General features: G+C 44.8%; 1 protein-coding gene across 2 annotated transcripts in view; it reads left to right on the plus strand.

The window, feature by feature from the left end:
- Positions 1 to 493: 493 nt before the first annotated feature.
- LOC109318131 (fatty acid desaturase 2-like) overlaps positions 494 to 20,178 on the plus strand; it is a 40,210-nt gene continuing 20,525 nt past the window's right edge. The window contains exons 1-5 of one of the 2 annotated variants that reach the window (XM_019547172.1): positions 496 to 1,001; positions 8,488 to 8,598; positions 10,833 to 11,030; positions 11,406 to 11,507; positions 15,555 to 15,680. In XM_019547172.1, the coding sequence (XP_019402717.1) occupies positions 795 to 1,001; positions 8,488 to 8,598; positions 10,833 to 11,030; positions 11,406 to 11,507; positions 15,555 to 15,680 (744 nt within the window). In that variant the 5' untranslated portion in view covers positions 496 to 794. Of the gene's footprint in view, positions 1,002 to 8,487; positions 8,599 to 10,832; positions 11,031 to 11,405; positions 11,508 to 15,554; positions 15,681 to 20,178 lie in introns of both variants that reach the window. The other variant, XM_019547173.1, reaches the window with a different exon arrangement.

Below are 20,178 nucleotides of genomic sequence, written 5' to 3' on the forward strand. Positions count from 1 at the left end.
GGTGTTTTTTGGTTTTAGTCAGCGAAAAGGAGGATCTCTGGTGATCACCGCCATAACTCAACAGGACAAACATAGAGCACATGATGCTAATTTCAGTCATAATACAAATCTCTCCTTTCTACAAGGAGACTAATTAAGAAAAGAGGTGGCAGGATTGAAATGGCATTTTTTTTTTTTTTTTTTTACAGTTTGAGCCCAAATGCACAAAGGAGCAGAAAGAGAGAGAGAGGGGAGCACCCCCCCCCCTTTTTTTTTTTTTTTTTTGCTACCTTAATTCCCAGATGCCCCCTCCTGCTGCCCCCCTGGCCCCAGTCCCAGTGGGATACAATGTCAAGGCTTCTTTAGGCTCTGCTGGACTCCAGCCTGCTTCCCTTCGAAAGATCAGCGCCGGCCAATGGGAGAGCACAGCGCTGCTGGGGGAGAGCCGGGATTGGCGCAGGAGCTCTGCTGATCACTGTGGAAACCCCATCAGTACTGAATGGAGGAGGATGGGAGGCTGAGGTTCCCCCCGGGCAGGGTTGCACGAGAGGGGAAAGTCCGTAAGTGCCGGCAAGAGCCGCCTAGAGGGCACTTCCGAGCAGGCAGCGGAGAGGGGCGGCCGCCCAGCCGGCAGGGGGGAGAGGGGAGCAGAGACAAAGAGGAGGAGGGAGGAACGACATGAGAGAAGGCAAAGGGAGAGAACCGGGGATCAGCTGAGCTCACCCAGGAAGGAAACCCTCCTCCCTTGCAGGCCAGAGCGGGGGTGCAGCCAGGGACCGGGCAGTGTCTGCTTCTGGCCAAGGCAAGGCCGGCCCATGGGGAAAGGGGGGGAGAAAGGCGAGGAGACGGGGGAGCATGAGGCCCAGATCCGCTTCTACAGCTGGGAGGAGATCCAGAAGCACAACCTGAAGACAGACAAGTGGCTGGTGATCGACAGGAAGGTCTACAACATCACCAACTGGGTGAGGAGGCACCCTGGGGGCCACCGCGTGATCAGCCACTATGCTGGCGAGGATGCCACGGTAAGGACAGCTGCGCTGGGCTCTCTCCAGCGGAGACACTGAGGCTGGGGTCCCCGCAGGGATTTACTCTTTGTGCTGCTGTCTCGCTGTCTCCCTGCCTAACACCTGCTTTACTTACAACTGATCTATTTGGGAGCTTTAGCTCCAGGATGCAAAAAAAAAAAAAAAATGGAGGGGGGATAAGGGGGAGAGATGTTGGTATAAATTAGCATATAGCACTCTTGAATCCAAGTAATCTATGCCTCTTTTAAATCCAATGATCGATGGTAATGGACAGGAGCTGACCATCTGGCTCTGGAGATTTGCTCTTCAAAGATTGCCAGGCACATCTTGTTTCCCACTTTGTTTCTGTTTGTAAGATGCTGCTAGTTGCTTCAGTGTTACGATCAAGGATCTCTCCTGGTTGAAATGGGTTCCTATAATCCAAAGAGGCTTTTGTGCGGATGGCAAGCTGCAGAGGTGGAGCAGCAGGAGCTGTTTTGTGGTTCCCCAGGAGGGAATCCTCCAGAGGTTTCTACCACAGGTTTGGAAGAAAAGTATCCATTTCTCCCTTGGCTGCTGCCACTGCGCACAGCTGCTTCTTGCAGTTAACAGTTGGTTTCCTCAGTACTGTCTCACATTTCAGTGCCTCTCTGAAAAATGAGAACTAAAAGGAACACATCTATTATCCCTCTGTTGGCTGTAGTCTGGCTTTTCCCAAGCCACTGTCTCCAAAATTGCAGTCAGAGCATGTGCTCAGAGGAGGGCATCAGTCCACCTTTAATAATAATTATGCTGCACTGTAGCTCTTCAGAGATTATGAACACTGGAGATGACAAGGAGCAAGAAAGGACAACCATTCAGTTACCATGATTTGTGAGCTCCTTTGCAGAAAGGAATGGTAGATGTGACAGAATTTGCATGAATTACAAACACCTGGCTATCCACCAATCTGTACTTGCTGCCAGTCACTGGCTCTGAGGTTATTACTGAATATTTTCCTTAAAACACTGTGATGTGCCTTGCTGCGTTATCTCCTTCCATCACAGTCTCTTAGGGGAATAAATGGTCAAAATTCTCCTTGCAGGTGCATTAATGCGCACCCACCGAAATCAGAGGGGCTGTACATGTGTAAAAGATAGGAGAATTTGGTTCAAATACCTGCAGCTGTAAATCCAAGTGCATTTGGCCTTCTTGTCACTCTGAGAGAAAGATCTTGATGTACATTTGTGGCTCCACCGCGGGGCTGTTTCTCCCCCACTACAACCCATTCCACAGTTTTCAGAGAAACAAGCACAGAAGGAGAGCGAACGATTTAAATGTAGCCCAAGATTTAGGTCCCCTTTCTCCTAAGCTGTGCTGGTCAAAGGGATTTGAAGAAGCATTTGCTTTACAACTTTCCTATTTTAAAAGAAATGTATGATTACAAAATAACCTCATTCAGCTGGAAAATGATGCCAAGAAAAATGACAGCTTTTTGTTTTGTGCTCCAGGAAATTGTGGTCCAGTGGGAACATGGAAGCGGTAGCAACAATGCTCCCCCCCACCACCACCCTGCAAAAAAAACCCCCCATAAGTCTGAAATGCAAATCTTATTTCCTGTTCTTATAAAATATCAGCCCTTAGGGCACTCACAAAATTAACACCTAAATGTCCATCATAGGCTGCACTACGGCGACGCACACCAATAGTGCCTTCACATGCATCACAGGTTACACACAGGCTACAACCCCCATCTCTGGAGATTAAAAATTGCTTAACTGACAGAGATCAGGACAACCCTTTCCCTCACTCCCGCTGACTTGTTCACACTGCCATGAACCTTCAACCTTACTGGACATCTCACTGGTGTCAGGCAGTCCAGACCTGGCTGTAGTATATCCAAATACCTCATCACTTCTCAGAGTCCATCTTCTACCCCACCTTTCCTTATGTAAGGCATAGAGGGTGCCCTACAATCCCAGTATAGGACCTGAACTCATGACCTCCTACCCTAAAAGAAATTGCACATGTAAGAGGTATATCTAATGAAAGGGCAACTCTGTCATCATCTTTATCTTGTTGAGAGAGAAACTCAGTATTAAATATTCAGGAGATGGCATTCTTCATGCTTCCATGGCAGCATACTGAAACATTCCCCACCGCATATGTCAGTGACATGCCTACTCTTTATCAGCCATCCTTGAATAGAAGGACTCAATGAACCCACCTGCTGGGGTCTCCTTTGAGACATGTGCTAGGGTAGTGGGGAGGTGCAAGGTCAAAATGAAACTAGAGAGAAACCCTTTTGTTCTGATACTGTGCACGTGTGTACTTGTATTTCTAAACAGTTTCAGCTCCTTTCCCTTCCCTCTCGTAGAAGCATGAAACAATCAGACATTGCTCAAAGTTTCAAAGCCCCTCCAAGACCCAAAGAAGGATCCAGAGCAGAGATGGAGGGAAAGTATCTTTCCCAAGATACATTATGAAATACTCACAATGTATTTAGGAAGTGCATGTTAAGGAAGTAGAGAAGGAATCACCAGGCTAAATACAAGTGGATGAAAATACCTTCCAAGAGGCAGGCAGAAACTGCTTCTCTGAGCTGCCCCTCCATTAACATCAAGTGGCTCAGCAGACCACTCCAAGGGTGTAATCAGGATGAGACCAGAGCATTCCTCAGAAGACACACTAATTCCACTAGTTCATGGTATAAATGATACACATCTGGCAATGTCTCATTTCCCTTGTGGTCCAGGCCCTCTCTCTTGTCTTTCCCCAGGATCTTTGCTCTGAGTCACTGACCGGGCAGCAAGGATCCTTGGATATCCATCGCAAACATTAATTCTTTTCACACCCTTTCTCCCATGCATATCCCTCCATGATTATTTGCTACACGGTGACACAGTGATGTGCACTGACAGGGAAGGCAGACCCTCGCATAAATTTGGCAGACTTGGTCTTCGTTCTCCCTCACATCCAGGGCCTCAAAGGCACCTGAATAGGAACCTGGCCCTTTGCAAATAAGAAAATGCCTATAGCCTTGGAAAGGTATAGATAGACTGCCGTTGGTTAGACAAGCTTCATTTGTCCCCTGCCTCCTCCACCCCACTCCCAATCCCCGATGAAGGGACCAGGAGTGTGCTTTAAACACAAATGAGGAGGAGGAGGTCTATTTTATGAATTTGCTGTGGCAACAGGTCTGAAAGCTGACATCTAACAAGTGAGATTTTCTATTTAGGTAAGCGTTTTAGCCAGTATCTGAAAGGAATCGAATTCAGGTAACCAGGTTTTTTCCATTAAATTCTGGGGGTATTAGCTTATTGTGAGGGTTTACCACGTTAACTGGGGAGATCTGGTTTCAAGTCCCCACTCTGCTACAGCTTTTATGTTTGACTTTAGAAAAAGTCACTCGGCTTCTCCATACCTCAATATCCTCTATATGCAATGGTAATCATAGCTCTTCCCTACCTCATAGAGGTATTGCAAGAATAAATGCATTAAAGAGTGTGAAGAACACATACTGTAGTGAGGGAGGCCATACAAGTACGTTTGCAGATATATAAGTAGGTAAACTTAGAGACTCAAGACAAGGTGTCTTTGACCCGGGGCAGAGAAAAGGAGAAGAGCTCCAAACCATTCCCAGTGTGCCCTGGGAGGTTGTCCCAGTTTCAGCCATTAGTGTAGCTGTGTTAACTCTCAAATACATGCCAGGCAAGCTGTAGCTGGAATCAGCAGGACTCACTCTTATTTGATATCCAAGTAAGCTCTGCCAGTCTAAATCACAGCTTTCCTTGTCTACATGAGAGGATTATAGTGATGATTTAAACCAAGGCCAGCCCCTTATGTTACAAAGGCATAAACAGACCCAGTCTCACTGCAAATAATCTGCTACAGTAACAGGCTTTCCCTTTATTCCCCACTTGATTCCAAAAGGGTATTTTTTTTCAACACCCAATTGCAAGCTGCCCATTAAGAAGAGAGGTTTTCATTCCCTCGCTGAGGTAATGAGGTGTCAAGATGCTCCCACAGCTAACTGGAAAATCCAAATGCTACAAAAAATGTGCATTTTGTAAGTCAGATTTATTCAGCACTGTGTCCTGCTTCCCTCAGTTCTCTTAGGCTGCTGGATGTTTACCTCTTTCCCTGCTAAGATGCTAGCATTGTACAGCTTTCTTAACCTCTGAATTATTCCCTACACTTTTTCTTTTCTTCTAGTAACTGTACCTGGTTTCTGTCCTCCTCTGTCCCTGTTCTAGCCTTTACTTCTCATATATCAGAAGGACATGGCTTCTTCCTGCATTTCTTGAACCTCAAGTTAAATGACTGGGATTGTCTCCCCCCTTCCTTCTTCATCTCATCCCTTTCTGTCAGCAAATGTTTCTTGGGCAGAATGCAGTCTTAGGGTGCAATGCAAAGTCCTAATTAGAGTAATTTGAAGGGGGCTACAGTGGTGTGGGCACTAAGACACATGGTTGCCAGCACAGAGATCACAAGTTCAAGGCCAGAACAGAAGTGCTTACAGCATAGCCCTGACATTCCAGTGAATCTGCAAATTATGCTAAATACCTTGTCACACAAAAACATGAGGAAGGAAGGAAGAAGGTCATTTGAAAAGCTCCCATTGACTCCATTGAGCTTTGGACCCTGCCTAGACTATTCAGGATTCAGCACCTAGAGTCAGACCTAGATTTTCTAAAGAGCTCAGCACCCAGGTAGGTCAGCTACAGAGAGCAAGCACATGAAAATCTGGACTTTGTGTTTAGAAAATAGGTGGGTACTTCTGAGTCCTATTCCTAGCTTTTATACCATGGAAGGGCACTTCTCTGTGCCTTGGTTTGTGCAAAATGAGTAACATTATTAAAATTGCAAAACATATTTAAGTGAATGCTTTGAGTTTCATGGATGAAAAGGGTTGTGGCAGCATGGGGTGGTATTATCCTGGGACTCTAAGGGGGTCAGGCAACTAACTGTCTCTAAATTTTCCTCCCTTTTGATTCCCTTGAAAATGTTAGCCCTCTTGTGCTAGGTGGCATGGTGGCCACATTCACTAGCCTGTCTGTGTGACAAGTGAAAGCTGTCATACTGGCAATGGGCAGAAACACTGTGCAGCCAATGCTCCCTTTAAGATGTGGCGGTCTATGATCACGCCGCTTCGGTCTGCCCCACAGCACCCAAACCACTTTGTCTGCCTCTGCCCTTAGACACAGCTGTAACTAGAACTCCCAAATTCAAGATTACACAGTTTAGGATTCTTCTGATAAAAACACCATTTTCAGCTTCTTTTTCTCTTTAATACTTTAAATTCAAATGCATAAACTAGTGACAATAACGACAAACTGCTAAATGGCTAAAAAATGGCAAAAAAACTGGTGGTACCCCTAGCCCCCGCCTCCAGGAGCAAGGAGGCACATGGCATTGGGGCTGGGGAGTGGAGCAGTTTCCCAGTGCCTGTGCCAGTCCCCAGCCCCAGCATCGCCTCCCAGAGCAGAGAGGTTTCCAGGCCCCAGCCCCCACCTCAGCTTTGGGAGTGAGGAGGCACATGGCATCAGGGCTGGGGAGCAGAGCAGCTTCCTGGCACTGGCAGAGCCCGCACCAGCCCCCAGCCCCTGCATTGCCTCTGGGAGCAGAGCAGTTTCCCAGCCCCAGCCCCCTCCTTGCCTCCAGGAGCGAGGAGGCATGTAGCATCAGGGCTGGGGAGCAGAGCAGTATCCCAGCGCCAGAAGAGCCTACGCCAGCCCCCAGTCCTACCTCACCATGCTTGTGAGAGTGAGGAGACACATGGCATCGGGGCTGGGAAGGAGACACATGGCCTTGGGGAGGAGCCGCTGCCTGAGCTTACCTCCGGTAAGTGCCCTGTGCCAGCCCTGGTGCCTCCACCATGCCTCTTCTAGTGTCACTTTTATGATGCACCTCTCCAGGCAGGTATGCGGCATTATTTTAAAGCATGTGCAGCCATGCACATGCACAGCTTGGAGGGAACCTTGTATGCAGCATACAGCATCAGGGGAAAAAAAAACCCAACAAGAATAATGCCCAGAATCCCCTTTTGAGTTCTAAAGCCACGGGAGACATTGTAGATTGGGAATTTGGCAATTTGAATAGATAAGCAAGTCTCTGATGGGACTCTTTGTAATAGAAGCTCTTGGGATCATGGGGAACAACTAAAATTCACTTGCAAGTTCTGGAAAGATTCGGCTACTACATAGTTCTGGGATTCACGGAAGAAAGAGCAGGGATGGAGTAACTTTTATGAAAATCTCCCCATCATTCTGGACCAGCACCACCTTTCTGGACCACAGTCTGACTGGTGGAAAGAAGGGAGATTATGAACAACTGCAAAATACCTTTGGAGGTATCAGTCCTTCTCCCTGCTAGGACTCTGTGGGATCTTGGTGCTGGAAGATATGTAGGAGGAAGCATGAGATGAGGGAGAAGTTAGTTCAAATCTTATCAAGGAACAGAGAAGGGTATTGGCTATATACCAGGGAAGTCCCCTACATAAATCTGGCAGACTCAGCCTTTTCTCCCTGACATCTAAGGCCTCAACATATACCTTGCAAAATATTTCTCAAATCAGGACATCTGGGTCCTTCCAGACACACAGTAAACACGAAAAGCATATGGAGTTTTCTAAGCGATTATTGGGAGTCAGCAGTTCTACAATAGAATATACCAGTAAGTGTAACCAATCTTTCTTGATCAGTTAGCAATCCATTGTAATTTATAATATGTTGGTTATAAAGGAACTAGCTTTCCCAATGGTAAAATTTCACTGCTTTCAGACACACTTATGAATGTAGCCATTGCTAGTTCTGGTGTTTGGTTTGATACCATACTAGTTTACAACCCATCAAAAGCAAAAGCTTTAGGATTGCGCCAGAGAGTCTCTGGCCAGCAAACTTGATCTTGCAGGGGAGGGGGGAGAACCTTTTGTTGAATGCAGTGCAATGCCACAAGTCCTTAAGGCAAGATTTTGAAAGGTATTTAGGCACCTACTGGTAGAGATGCCTAAAATCAGTGAGCACCCCTTGGGATTTTCATAAGTACCTAATTTCCATTCAAAGCAAACAATGAGGTACCTAATTCCTATTGGGAAATCCCACAAGACAGATTTCTATCAGCATCTTTAGATGACTAACATTGCAGTTATCTTCTTGACCTGGAAGCACAGCATTGAGAAGAATTGTGTACTGTGGGGTTGCAATTGAGCCAATGGTCAATGGTGTAATGTGACATCACTGCCTGTGATGATGGTGGCACAGCAGCAGCAAGTCCTGCAATGCAGCTGCTTCTATTTTTTCACATACCCCCTTCCCTTCTGGGGTTATAACCTGAGGCTGTTGCTGTAGTCATCCCCCCTTCCCCCCTTCATTATGCTACTGCCAATACCATTATACTACTGCCGAATAAGTATGGGAAAATGGTGTGGAGGAGGGTACTGCAGGAGACAGAAAGGAATGAACCAGTGTGAAATGGCCAATAGCTGCTATTGAATCTTGTTTATTTACCTGTGTTTCTTCCCCAGGATGCTTTCTGGGCCTTTCACATCAATCCCAGCTTTGTGCAGAAGTTTCTCAAGCCATTACTTATTGGAGAGCTTGCCCCAGGAGAACCCAGCCAGGATCGAGATAAAAATGTGAGTAGCTCTCAGTTAGGGGTTTTCTGCTAGACAGGAATCCATAATCTGCCCATTCCATCTTAATTATCAAGCCACCCTCCAAGTTCCTGTGTCCAGTGCTGTTATACACAATGCACAAGTCTGCCTCACTATAAGCAGCTCCAGAGAGCACAGAAACCTGGGGAAAAGACACTCACATTCAAGACACCTCTGTGTATGTTCCAGTGTTGACAAGTACGAAGATACCATACTTGCAACAGGCCTTCCTGTTCTATTCCTGCAGTTTCTTCAGTAGCTACACTTGTGCAGCTCAACTTCTTTCTGTAACAGTCAGGCAAGTCTAGCCCTTAGCACCCAGATTGCAATGCCCATAAAATGAAAGGGAAAAGAATCAAGATTAGGCTAGATCTGGTTCCAGTCTTTGGGGCTGGGACACATCTCTAATCAATAGTCTTGCTGTTCATATTCTGATGTCCTGGTTCTGCCAGTCATTCATAGAGCTTGTTGGTTTTTTTGCTATGGATAAAAGGGCTGCAAAATAATGACATGGATACTGCTTGCCACCTGTCCCTTCTACAGTCTGCTCCATAACATCCTTTAGACGGCTCACCCCAAGGAAATTCTACTCCAAAATTCAGATCAGCTTCTGCTGAGCCCTCAGATGAAGAAGTAGTTCAAAAGAGTAGCCATGTTGATGGCACATGTGGCATGGGGATGAAATGCCAATGGGAGAAAGCAAACAAAAACGGTTTGGGCTGAGTACTGTGCTTATAAAGCTGCAGAGCTGTCCTCTCATTTGTTTCACATCATGGGACCAGTGCTATACACCTACCAAATGTTCCATTCATTCATTATTCAAATGTTGTGTGCTGCCTGGCTGCTTTCTAAAGTGAAATCCTTCCTCATCTCTATTGTTCTTTAGATGACGGAATTTAATATATACTTTCATCATCAACAACAGGGGGTGATTACATTAACCTTCATAAATGACTACACACAGCAACTGACCAGTCAAAAAGAGAAAATGGCTGCTTTAGATGCAACACTCGCACAACAGCAGAGCTTCAGGGCTGTGGATAGGTGAATGGACTGAATTGTAATTTCAGGGAAAAAGAAAATAGGCTAAATCTTTGGTTCATGCAAGTCAGGCATGGTAAAGATATTATCGATAAAGCTGTCATCTGGTGTGCAGGGCTCCTCACAGTGCTGGAAATTCAATGGCAGCAGTAGTAGTAGTGTTAATCACTAAAGCTCCCAGCTCCCAATTAATACTGCCAGTGATTGTCCCACTGCCAAGTTTATAGTTTCATAGATGGTAGGGTCGGAAGGGACCTGAGCAAATCATCAAGTCTGACCCCCTGCCATGGGCAGGAAAGAGTACTGGGGTCAAATGACCCCGGCTAGGCGTCAGTCTAGCCTCCTTTTGAAGACTCCCAGGATAGGAGTGAGCACCACTTCCCTTGGAAGTTGATTCCAGCTCCTAGCCACCCTGACTGTGAAGTAGCGCCTCCTGATACCTAGCCTGAATCTATTCTCAGTCAACTTATGGCTGTTATTCCTTGTTACTCCTGGTAGTGCTTGGAGGAACAGGGACTCTCCCGTTGTCTGCTGGTCCCCCTTGGCCAGTTTATAGATGGTCACCAGATCCCCTCTCAGACTTCTGTTCTGGAGGCCGAACAGGTTCAGGTCCCGCAGCCTTTCCTCACAGGGCCTGCCTTGTTGCCTCCTGATCATACAGCCCACAGGACTCCCACAGGAATGGATCCAGAGCACAGAGCCATGTCACCTGTCCTGTGGGTCTGTCCATGGGGCTAGAAATTTGGTGGCTGCAAGAGCTTTGGCTCCCACAACTCTGGGAGCTACTGCCATCATATTTTCAGCCTTGTGGGTAGCCCCTCATTCCTGGCCTACAGGCTGGCCATACCATGTGGTCAAAATGAGATTTAAATCCCTGGTATAAACTTATGTAGCTTTATTTCTTCAGTATGGCTCAGATGACTTACACCAGCTAAGAATCTGGACTTAAACTCCTTCCTGTTTCAAAAAGAGTAGGTCAAGGAGGCAAAATTAATCTTAGAAGGTGAGAGAATAGGATCACATTCCTGGAGAAACAGCTGACAACTGCCTGAGTATGTAGACTTTATTGTTCCAAAACAGTGATGGGGGCATTAGAGTTGAAGCCCAAAGCTTCATGGGAAAAAATCAGACCTGTATAGACAGTGAATGTTTTGTTTTGCATTTCCTTTTCATAGTCTCAGCTGGTGGAGGATTTCCGAGCCTTGAGGAAGACAGCAGAAGAAATGAACTTGTTCAAAGCAGATCCTGTATTCTTCTCACTTTACCTCTGTCATATCTTGATTATGGAAGCTTTGGCTTTGTTAATGATTTCATATTATGGCACCGGCTGGATCACAACTTTTATCCTTTCCTGCATCCTTGCAACCTCCCAGGTGAGAAGTAGTGGGTCCTAGGTAGTCAACTTGCACGTGCTTCTGTGAAAGCTGACCCATCCATGCATCCAGTTGTTCAGAGCCTTTCCTGCCAAGATTAGTACCAAACTCCCTTTAGAAGCACATTCCAAGACCAATCACCCCCTCACCACATAATGTTCATGCTCCCTGAACACCTTTTTCTCCCATGTCCCTCTCTCCTGGATCCAGTAACCCCTGTAGCAAGCGTAGAAATTCATCTCCTCTTCCATACCTTTGCTTTTGGTAGGACCATACACACCATCATGTTGACACACACAGTACTTGCCTTCCACTCTATATCTTGCCTGCCTTTGCGTTCTAGCCACCCTGTGACCTGTTTCTTTTCTTCCCCAGGCCCAGGCTGGGTGGCTGCAACATGACTTTGGTCACCTCTCTGTCTTTAAGAAGTCTGTATGGAACCACATAGTCCACAAGTTTGTGATTGGGCACCTGAAGGTAAAGGAAGATGGTACACTCTGTGCTAAGGAGACAATTGCAGTGGAGAAGTCTGGGGATCTTATCAGTCCCTTGTCACATGCTTTAGATGGAAAAGCAATAAACCCACACAGGGAAGATGAATTTGCTACCGATTCCCTGTGAAGCTGGAGCAAAGATCAGATGTGAATCCAGGACTTTAGCAACTTACAGCTATAGTCCCAGCAACTATAGCTTTAGCAGCTATACTCCCAGTGACTTCAGTGGAACTACTTGATTTACACTCACAAACTCAATAAGGTTCAATGCAGAGTTCTGTGCAATACAGCTGTGTAGAACAGTTGTTCTCAACCTTTCTAGAGTCAAGGCAACCCCCCGCCTTAAACTCAAGGCACTCCTCAGAAAATGCTGGCTCTTTGTTTTCACTCATTTTTGATTGCAGAAAAAGACAAGAGCCATTTTTAAGTTGCAAAGAACTCTGAAAGGCCACAAAAGCGCAGAACATTTTTAACACTATGGATTCCTGGTCAAAACTTCTGGGTTTCTTTTGTTCCAAGGCACCATGGTTAAGGATCACTGATCTAGCATATGTTCCTGGAAAGGGGAGGTCTTGTAGGAAACAAGGAAATGGTACATATTGTCAATTGCCTATTTGGTTGCACAGGCTTGGACTGCAACCACTAGCAATAATTATGACAGCACTAAGAAATAGCTTGTGTTTCCCAACATAGGGTTTCATCTACTGGCAAGTGCAGTAACAAGCAGCCTCCTGGAGTTGCAACAATACTGCCTTTCCATAGCATGTGGCCATACCCTTCCACTGCCCTCCTTAGTATCCAGCAAAGAAAGTATCTGCCAGAAGTTTTTTATTAGTTTGCAACCAGCACACACATTGTTTGACTGTTTCTTAACATACTTTTACAGAGAGAGGAGGAAGGGCATTTCCCACTAGGGCTCCATTTATTTCTAGAGTATGCAAAAGGACTAGAGGTAGAGCTTCATTCATATGAATAAGGTTACATGAGCTGGTAGAGTGCGTTCTAAAAGAAATTGCTTCTCCAGGTCAGGTTGGTTAGTACAGAAAAACATGAGGCAGAAGGCAGGCAAAATACCAAAGAGGACAGAGGACGAGATCAGGTGCACAATGGTATCAGCAGGCTTTAAAGATAAAAGCACATCACATGGATAAACTATTAGTTTTAGGTATCGTAAGCAGAGCAGTAAATTTCCTTCTAGCATGAGGGGTGGGCACAGTTGGACCTTTAACATTCTCACTGTCAGACCTTCCTAATTCACTCCACAAATGATCACTCACAAATCCTGAACAGAAAACACCAGGGAAGCATAATGCAAAACAACTTATCTCAGCAGTCTAACAAGAGCTCCTACTTCATGGCTAGTCAGTCATTTATGGAGAAATTCCAACAGCCAATTGCAGGACTATTGCTGAGTCCTGGGGCAACCATTTTCCAACATACTTCATTAGAGCGAAGTATCTTCATCATCTTTCCATAGCCAAACTCAAGGCTACTTTGTGAAAAAGAGGCTCTCTGTATACTCTGAATTCTTGGAAGAGATTAGGAGCAGCATGAGAAGCCAGCGGTCCACAATGCGTCTTGCCACTCACAAGGCAAATGCTTTGCTGGCCTCCTGCCTGAACTTCCTTGGCAGTGAGACAGGTTGGGACTGCATTTCTCAGGAGCTGGAGAGACAATGAGGGTATAAGACTGCTAGGGGCACTGTCCAGTACTTCCCCACCCCCTTGTTTATTTTCCATTAAGACCCTTTTAAAAGTTTGGGAGGAAAATCTTCACTAGCCAGTTTTCTATTGAGTCATTGGCCCCCACACGCAACTTGATTCTTCCATGACACAAACCAACACAGATTAGCCTTCATCACATTGTTGCTACGATTACCATTGACTTGCCTGATGACACTAATGATAGAGCTTAGAGCAAAGAATGTCATTTATCTTGTACTCCCCATGCTGAACAGGTTTCTGCCTGCCTGCTTTTTAGACTAAAAATATTAGGGATTACGTGCAGTTTGGGCTGATTTCACATGCACACAAAGTGAATAGAATGTTTTAATTCAGCTAAACTGAATTCATAGAATCATAAAAATAAAGAATGGAAAGGGTCCTCAAGAGGCCATTGAGCCTACCACCCTGAAATGAGGCAATGTCAGGTATACCTAGACTATATACACAAAAAATCTGTTCTTAAATACCTCCCATTAAGCAGATTCTACAACATCCTTGTATAGCTTATTCTAACTTTTCACAACCATTGAGTTATGAATTCTTGCATCTTGCCCTTTTCATAGTATCAACAGAGAACAAATGGTCATCATTATTATAACAGCCTTTTCCAAAGCAAGTGACTTAAATAACTCTGTCCCCCGCAGCATTCTTCTTCGTGTGCCATGTTTTCCAAACCTGACGTCATTCTTTTTCTCCTCTAGATTCTACCAGTTTGTCGTGATCTTTTGTAAGGGCTAGTGCTCAAAACTGGGCACACCATTCCATCTGGTCTCACATTCTTGATTCCTATTCTTCCAAATCTTTAATGAAAATATTGAACAGTAATAGGGCAGACCTAAGCAGAAAAGCATTTAAAATGCCCTCCCAGTTAGAGAGAACTATTCTCTGAGAGCAGTGTCTCAAACAACTGTGCACCTGCCTTGAATTGATTATATTAGGTTCATATTTTCTTACCTTGTTTAAGAGAATATTGTGAGGACAGTGTTAAAAGCCTTACTGAATTAAAGATATATAATATATGCAGCCTCCTTCTTATCCATTAGTCCAGTAACCCTGTCAAAGGAAGAAAATTAGATTTGTTTGACAGAATCTATATTTAACAAGCCCACATTGGCTTGCTTGCTTTAAAAAAAAAAAATCCCCTTATCTTCTAGGTACTTGCAAACTGGTGGCTTAATAATATGTTGCAGAATCTTTCCAGGAATCAAAGTTAGGCTGACTGGTTTGGAACTTCCAGAAAACCTCCTTTTTCCTCTTCCCCGCCCCCCACCCAAAGGTAGGTGCTATATTTGCCTGGCCTTTCTGGGACCTCTCCCCATCCTCCACAGATTCTTGAAGATAACGACCAGTGGTTCAGATATTCCTTCAGCTAGGTTCTTAAACAGCACACAGTGAATTTCATTAGATTTGGCTGATCCGTCTGTCATCTACCTATTCTATAACATGTCCTTTCTTTATCATCGCTAATGAAGTGTCTGATCACAGTTTGCCTTTTTCATGAAGACTGGAGCAAAGACAACCTCAGATACCTCAGCCTTCTCTGTGTCGTCCTTTATTTGCTCTCCTTTTACATGTGGTAATGGACCTCTGTATCCCTTTGTTTTCTTCATTCTCTTCATATATTCACAGAAGATTTGTTGTTGCTGTTAAATGATTTTAGTTGCTCCTTGTTAACAAGCTCCTTGTTAAAAGAATTTAGTTTTGTACCTAACTGTCCTTCTGACCTAACTTTCCTACAGATTCCTGCTATTCTTTTGTGCTCTTCATTCACTATGTGTCCTCATGTCTTCTTCTGCTGCTATTCCTTCTTGATTTTCAGATGAGTAGAGAGCTCCTCAGGAAGCCACAGTGGTCTCATATGATGCTTCCCCTCTCTCCTCCATGTCATGATGGCTTTCAGTTGTTCATTAATGTGGTCTCTTTCAGAAATTGACCTCTCTTCTACATTCGTGCATCATTTAAAAACATCTTCCCAAGACAGTCTCCCTACAAGCTCCCTGAGTGTACTGAAATCTGCTTTTCTGAACTCCCTTATCCTTATCCTGCTACTCTCACACCTTCCTTCCCTTACAAGAGTGAGCTTCTACCCATAGTGCCATAGTATCTCCCCCTTTACAGTCTCAATCGGTTCCCCTATATTAGTGAGATTTATATGAACTAAGGATGTAGCTCTTTAACATTTATAACAATTTTAAAAGATAGTCTATTGTTTGGGTATAATCAAAATTGCACTGAAATGGATATCATAGTAGGGAGAAACTATGCCTTTTTGCGGACTAACTATTCTTCCTTCTTCCCATCCCTAGGGTGCTTCAGCAAACTGGTGGAATCACCGTCACTTCCAACATCATGCAAAGCCCAATATCTTCAAGAAGGACCCAGATGTGAACATGATACACATATTTGTCCTGGGAGATTCTCAGCCTGTTGAGGTAAGACAGTGGGATGAAAAGAAAGTGGCACTTTCCCTGAAAGTCTTCAGCAAATATCGTGTATGTGAAATTTTAAAAAGGCGATCTGTATCTGATGGACCAAACTCTAGTTGTTAAGATTCAATATCAAAGAAATGCAGAGAAGAAGTATCCCAACCCAAAAGAAAATTGCCTGACAGGAGTTGGGCCCAAGTTTTGGAAAGATGCAAGGGCCATGATTAGGTCAACCAATATAAATTCTCATCCCCATTCCCAGCCCAAAGATAGTTGTATTTTTGAATTGCAGCAGGGGGAGTGAAAGGGGGGAGAATGATAGGAATGAGAGTGAAAACAGGATGTAGAAAGCCAGTAAAAAAATTTCATCCAGAAATATGAACTAAGGTATAGAGAGAGAATGGCAGAGGACACTCACTTTTGAGTACAAATAGATTTAGTTAAAAAGTTGATCTCATTTTCGGCATACAGAGTCTTTCAATATTTGTGTAGCCATTTTCCATATATACTAAGCATGAGTAGAAATGTGTACTTAACTGGACCCCTTGCAGTTCAGCTGAGGTGAGCTATCATGGTAACACGGGTGCAAGGATTTTTTGCTTTGTCCAGCTTTAGACAAGATCTGAGGAAATTGTATAGGGTGCAGAATCCTACAGTACTTCAATTTTGGATGTTAAGTACAAGTCTTGGTTGAACTGAACACCCACACAGGGGTGCAATCAAAATCACAGAATAGTAAGGTTGGAAGGGACCTCAGGAGGTCACCTAATCAAACCCTCTGTAACAAGGAACTGGGGACTCCTTTACTTTAAGGAAGAAGCATCTGCAGGAAGCTCCCCAGGTCAGAGGGAAGACTGCTCATTATGGGCTGGCTGCAAGGGAATAAGCAGCCAGGGACACATAGGTTGCAAGCACCTATTGCTGGGCTAGCTGGCTAGCAATAGGACAGTAGGGCAGAGCCCTGTTTGAGTAGCAAGGGTACTGGTATGGCAACCAAACTAGCAGCCATAATTTGCATATCAGAATAAAGGAAGGACAGCTGTGCTGGGCTAGAACAGTGGTTCCCAATCTGTGGTACAGGTACCACCAGTGCTATGCAGACAACCTGTTAGTGGTGTGCATTAGCAGATTTATTATAATGACCTTATATGACAAAAATGTGCTGGTGGTACTTAAGATTGTATCATTTTAAATTGGTGGTGCTCAATCGTTCAGAGTTTGGGAACCACTGGGCTTGAACCCCAAGAGGGGGAGATAGTTTATGTTAAGCAGTTGCTTGTTATTTTTTGTTTGCTTAAGTTTAAGCTAGCGGAGGTGGCTACAAGGGGCTATGAGGAGACTGCTGTGGAGTGTCTAGGGCATACTGAGGTTAAGCCACAAGGCAGGATTTTAGCCCGTAAGGGAACTGGTGCGTTAGAACACAGAAGGGGCCAGGAGGACCCCACTTAATGCCTGAGAGACAGGACAGGGATCAGCAGAGTTTGAGATGGACCCACCGACCAGTAACAAGACAAGGGCTCACTCAGGGACCCTGTGGCAGCCTCCCTTTTCATAACCAATTAATCCTAACAAAGGTGTGCAGGCAAAAGGAAAGGGAGGATACCTAAGGAGTCTGTGCAGGGTAGGAATGGTGCAGCCACCAAGGGGTGTTGTGGCCACCTCTGGGGCTTGATCCTGTCATGCTCGTCATCTCCAGAAGTTTCTCTTCAAATACCTGAATGATCATTAGATGGAGGATGCATATAGTCTATTTTCTTTGGCCACAGCAGACAGGACAAGGAGCAATAGTCTTAAAGTAAGACCAGCTCTCCTGAACAAACTTTCTTCTCAGACTGGTCTCCCAGAGAATCCTGCCAACCAGTTCCCTGAGTTTCTTAAGGCCTGTCTTTCTGAAATCTGATGTCTTCATTTTGCTGCTCCCCTTGCTTCCTTCCTGTCTTTTCCTCCCTGCCAGTCCTGCTTGAACAATTTATACCCATGGAGATTAAGCCCCGACATGTATCCCTGCATCTAGTCCAGATGTGGGCTTTGGGCTTGCCAGTAAAAGGTGTGCAAAATACTTGCTTGTTTCCCAACCAGAGCTGGTAGGGGAATTGGCAGGAAAAAAATGAACTCTTGACTACATCTCTTAATGCACCAGCCAGCAAAGCTGAGCTGGCAGCATGGGTTGGAATGGCATGATTATTGTCCCTGCCCTTGAGTAAGCAAAAACGGAGGCAATTCAGAAGCAGGATACCTCCTTGAGAAACAAGGAAAACCAGTTTATTAAAAGACAAAGGTCCAAGTCCTCAACCGTGTAAATCACTGAAGCTACAGTGATTTACGGCAACTGAGTTTCTTGGTCATGGCTCCACAGCTACTGAGAGCCACACTGCACACTTAGTTACAGGGTATATTAAGGCACAGCAATTAAATCCACCACTTCAGACCCAGAGGAGGTTTCATACTGGGTGCATCACCATAGTGAAGTCAATGAAGTATGCCAATTTATTTTGTGAAAATCTGGCTCCTGCTGGCTGAGTTTTGCACAAAGATCATAGTCCCATTGTCATGAAATAACAAAATATGGATGCTTATGGCAATGGAGAATCTGTTTTGCTCTCTGAAGATGTATGTTAGAAGTACAGTATGTAGACCATAACTGTATTTGGATCCTCTTGTGTCCAGACCTTTCTGTGATGGAGCCAAAATTGGAGCCCTGTGGAACTCAGATCTTGCTTAATTCCCTCCAAATAAAAGTGCAATCCATGAAGTCATTGGTGCTACATAAGGTGTGGGAATTTATAAGTGACAAAGGGTACTGATCTGTTGGATCAAACTCATGGACATGAACAAGCCCCAGAAGACCTCACTCACTGAGAGGGAAAGGGACAAAATAGTTGGGGGTGGGGAATCAGTAAAAATTGTCCAAGGAGACGGGCAGAAATTTGGAGATGAACATGTAAAAGAAAAGTACTGGTGGGGGGAACACAGGAGAGAACCCCAGAAAACTGGTGACAAATATGAGCCCTCTTGATGCGTGGTGAAGGTAGATAAAGCCCCATGAGAAGGTAAATCTAGTGGGGAGGTAAGGGGGGCATAAATCACAGGCCCCAGAAATCAAGAGATTACTTGGGACAAAAAAAAAAAAAAAAAATGATGATAACAGCAATGGCACCTCAGAATCAGAGATTTTAAAACAAGAAAACTGAGTGGAGACACCAAGCAAAGGACTTCACACAATTAGTGGTATTAGGTTGCTGGTGCAGGATACTCTCCTCTTCCATATGAAAGACAGCCACTGTGGTAGGTTCTCAGCTCTGAGCATAGCCCTTACTATGAGGGATCATTTCTTAGCCTGGTCTAATCACACCTTGGCCTCCCCACTGCCACTAACAGCAGCAGCAGTCTGCTGGATACAAGTTGGACACTGTAGATTTATTTTATATAGTGGAGACTACCAGACTGTCCGTGACCTGATTTTATCAGTCATGTGTACCTGCTATTCTTCTGCCACTATCTTTACAGTTCTGGTAATTTAACTTTACTGCCATAACCATATGGATATTGCTTATTACTAACAACAAAATCATAGATTAATAGGGTTGGACGGGACCTCAGGAGGTCAGATAGTCCAACCCCCTGTTGCAGACCTGTAATGTAACACATTACAAAACCATAATAAAACTCGCATCAGTGCTACTGCACACAATATTACAGGCTATTACTTTGCACAGCTTGCCTGAGTTACAGATGCTATAGGGAGGCGAAGGGCTTGTTTACCCAGGGAAGCTATGGTGCAGTAAGCAAACACGTAAATTTACAGTGCTTAGGCTACTCTGCACTAATTCCCCACGAGGACACCCTTAGAAGAGATAGCTTACTTCGGGAGTAAGTTCCCTCACACGCACTCCCTCTTTGTGCATGCTAAGATTGGCCATAGGCCATGTCCATTCAGAGTAGCCTGCACAGTGTAAATCCACAATGCCATTATATAGATTTAATGGAATCAAAAGTATCTCTGCAACTGCCCTCTTATTATTAAGATGGGATCGTCACAGGCCTCAGCTGAGTTCAGGACTTTGTTGAGAGAGGCTCTACACAAGACACATAGAGCATTTATACACATACATTTCATGCTGCGATGCACTGGAGATCCGGTGTGTTGCATGCAAACAGATGCATATTGCACTGCGGCACCTGGCACCTCTTTTAAAAGCATCCAGTGGTGCAGCACAAACATGTACCAGTGTCTGTAAAGGGCAACTGTCCCCGCTCTCCAACCTATCCAATCTAAATAGACAAGTAAGACAGCCAATGGGGGAAAAGAAAAAGAAAGCTTATTATAACCACTTTGTAGATGAGAAACACTGGGGAATGAAATGACTCAATCACCGGGTCACACCTTGGATGCAGGTGTTGCCGTGGACATAGTCTTTCTGGACTTCAGCAAGGCCTTTGACACCGTCTCCCACCCCATCCTCATTAAAAAACTAGGTGACTGTGGCATTGATGCCTACACAGT

Source organism: Crocodylus porosus, unplaced genomic scaffold, assembly GCF_001723895.1.
Source record: "Crocodylus porosus isolate Cpor-Errol unplaced genomic scaffold, CroPor_comp1, whole genome shotgun sequence".
Classification (NCBI taxonomy): domain Eukaryota; kingdom Metazoa; phylum Chordata; order Crocodylia; family Crocodylidae; genus Crocodylus; species Crocodylus porosus.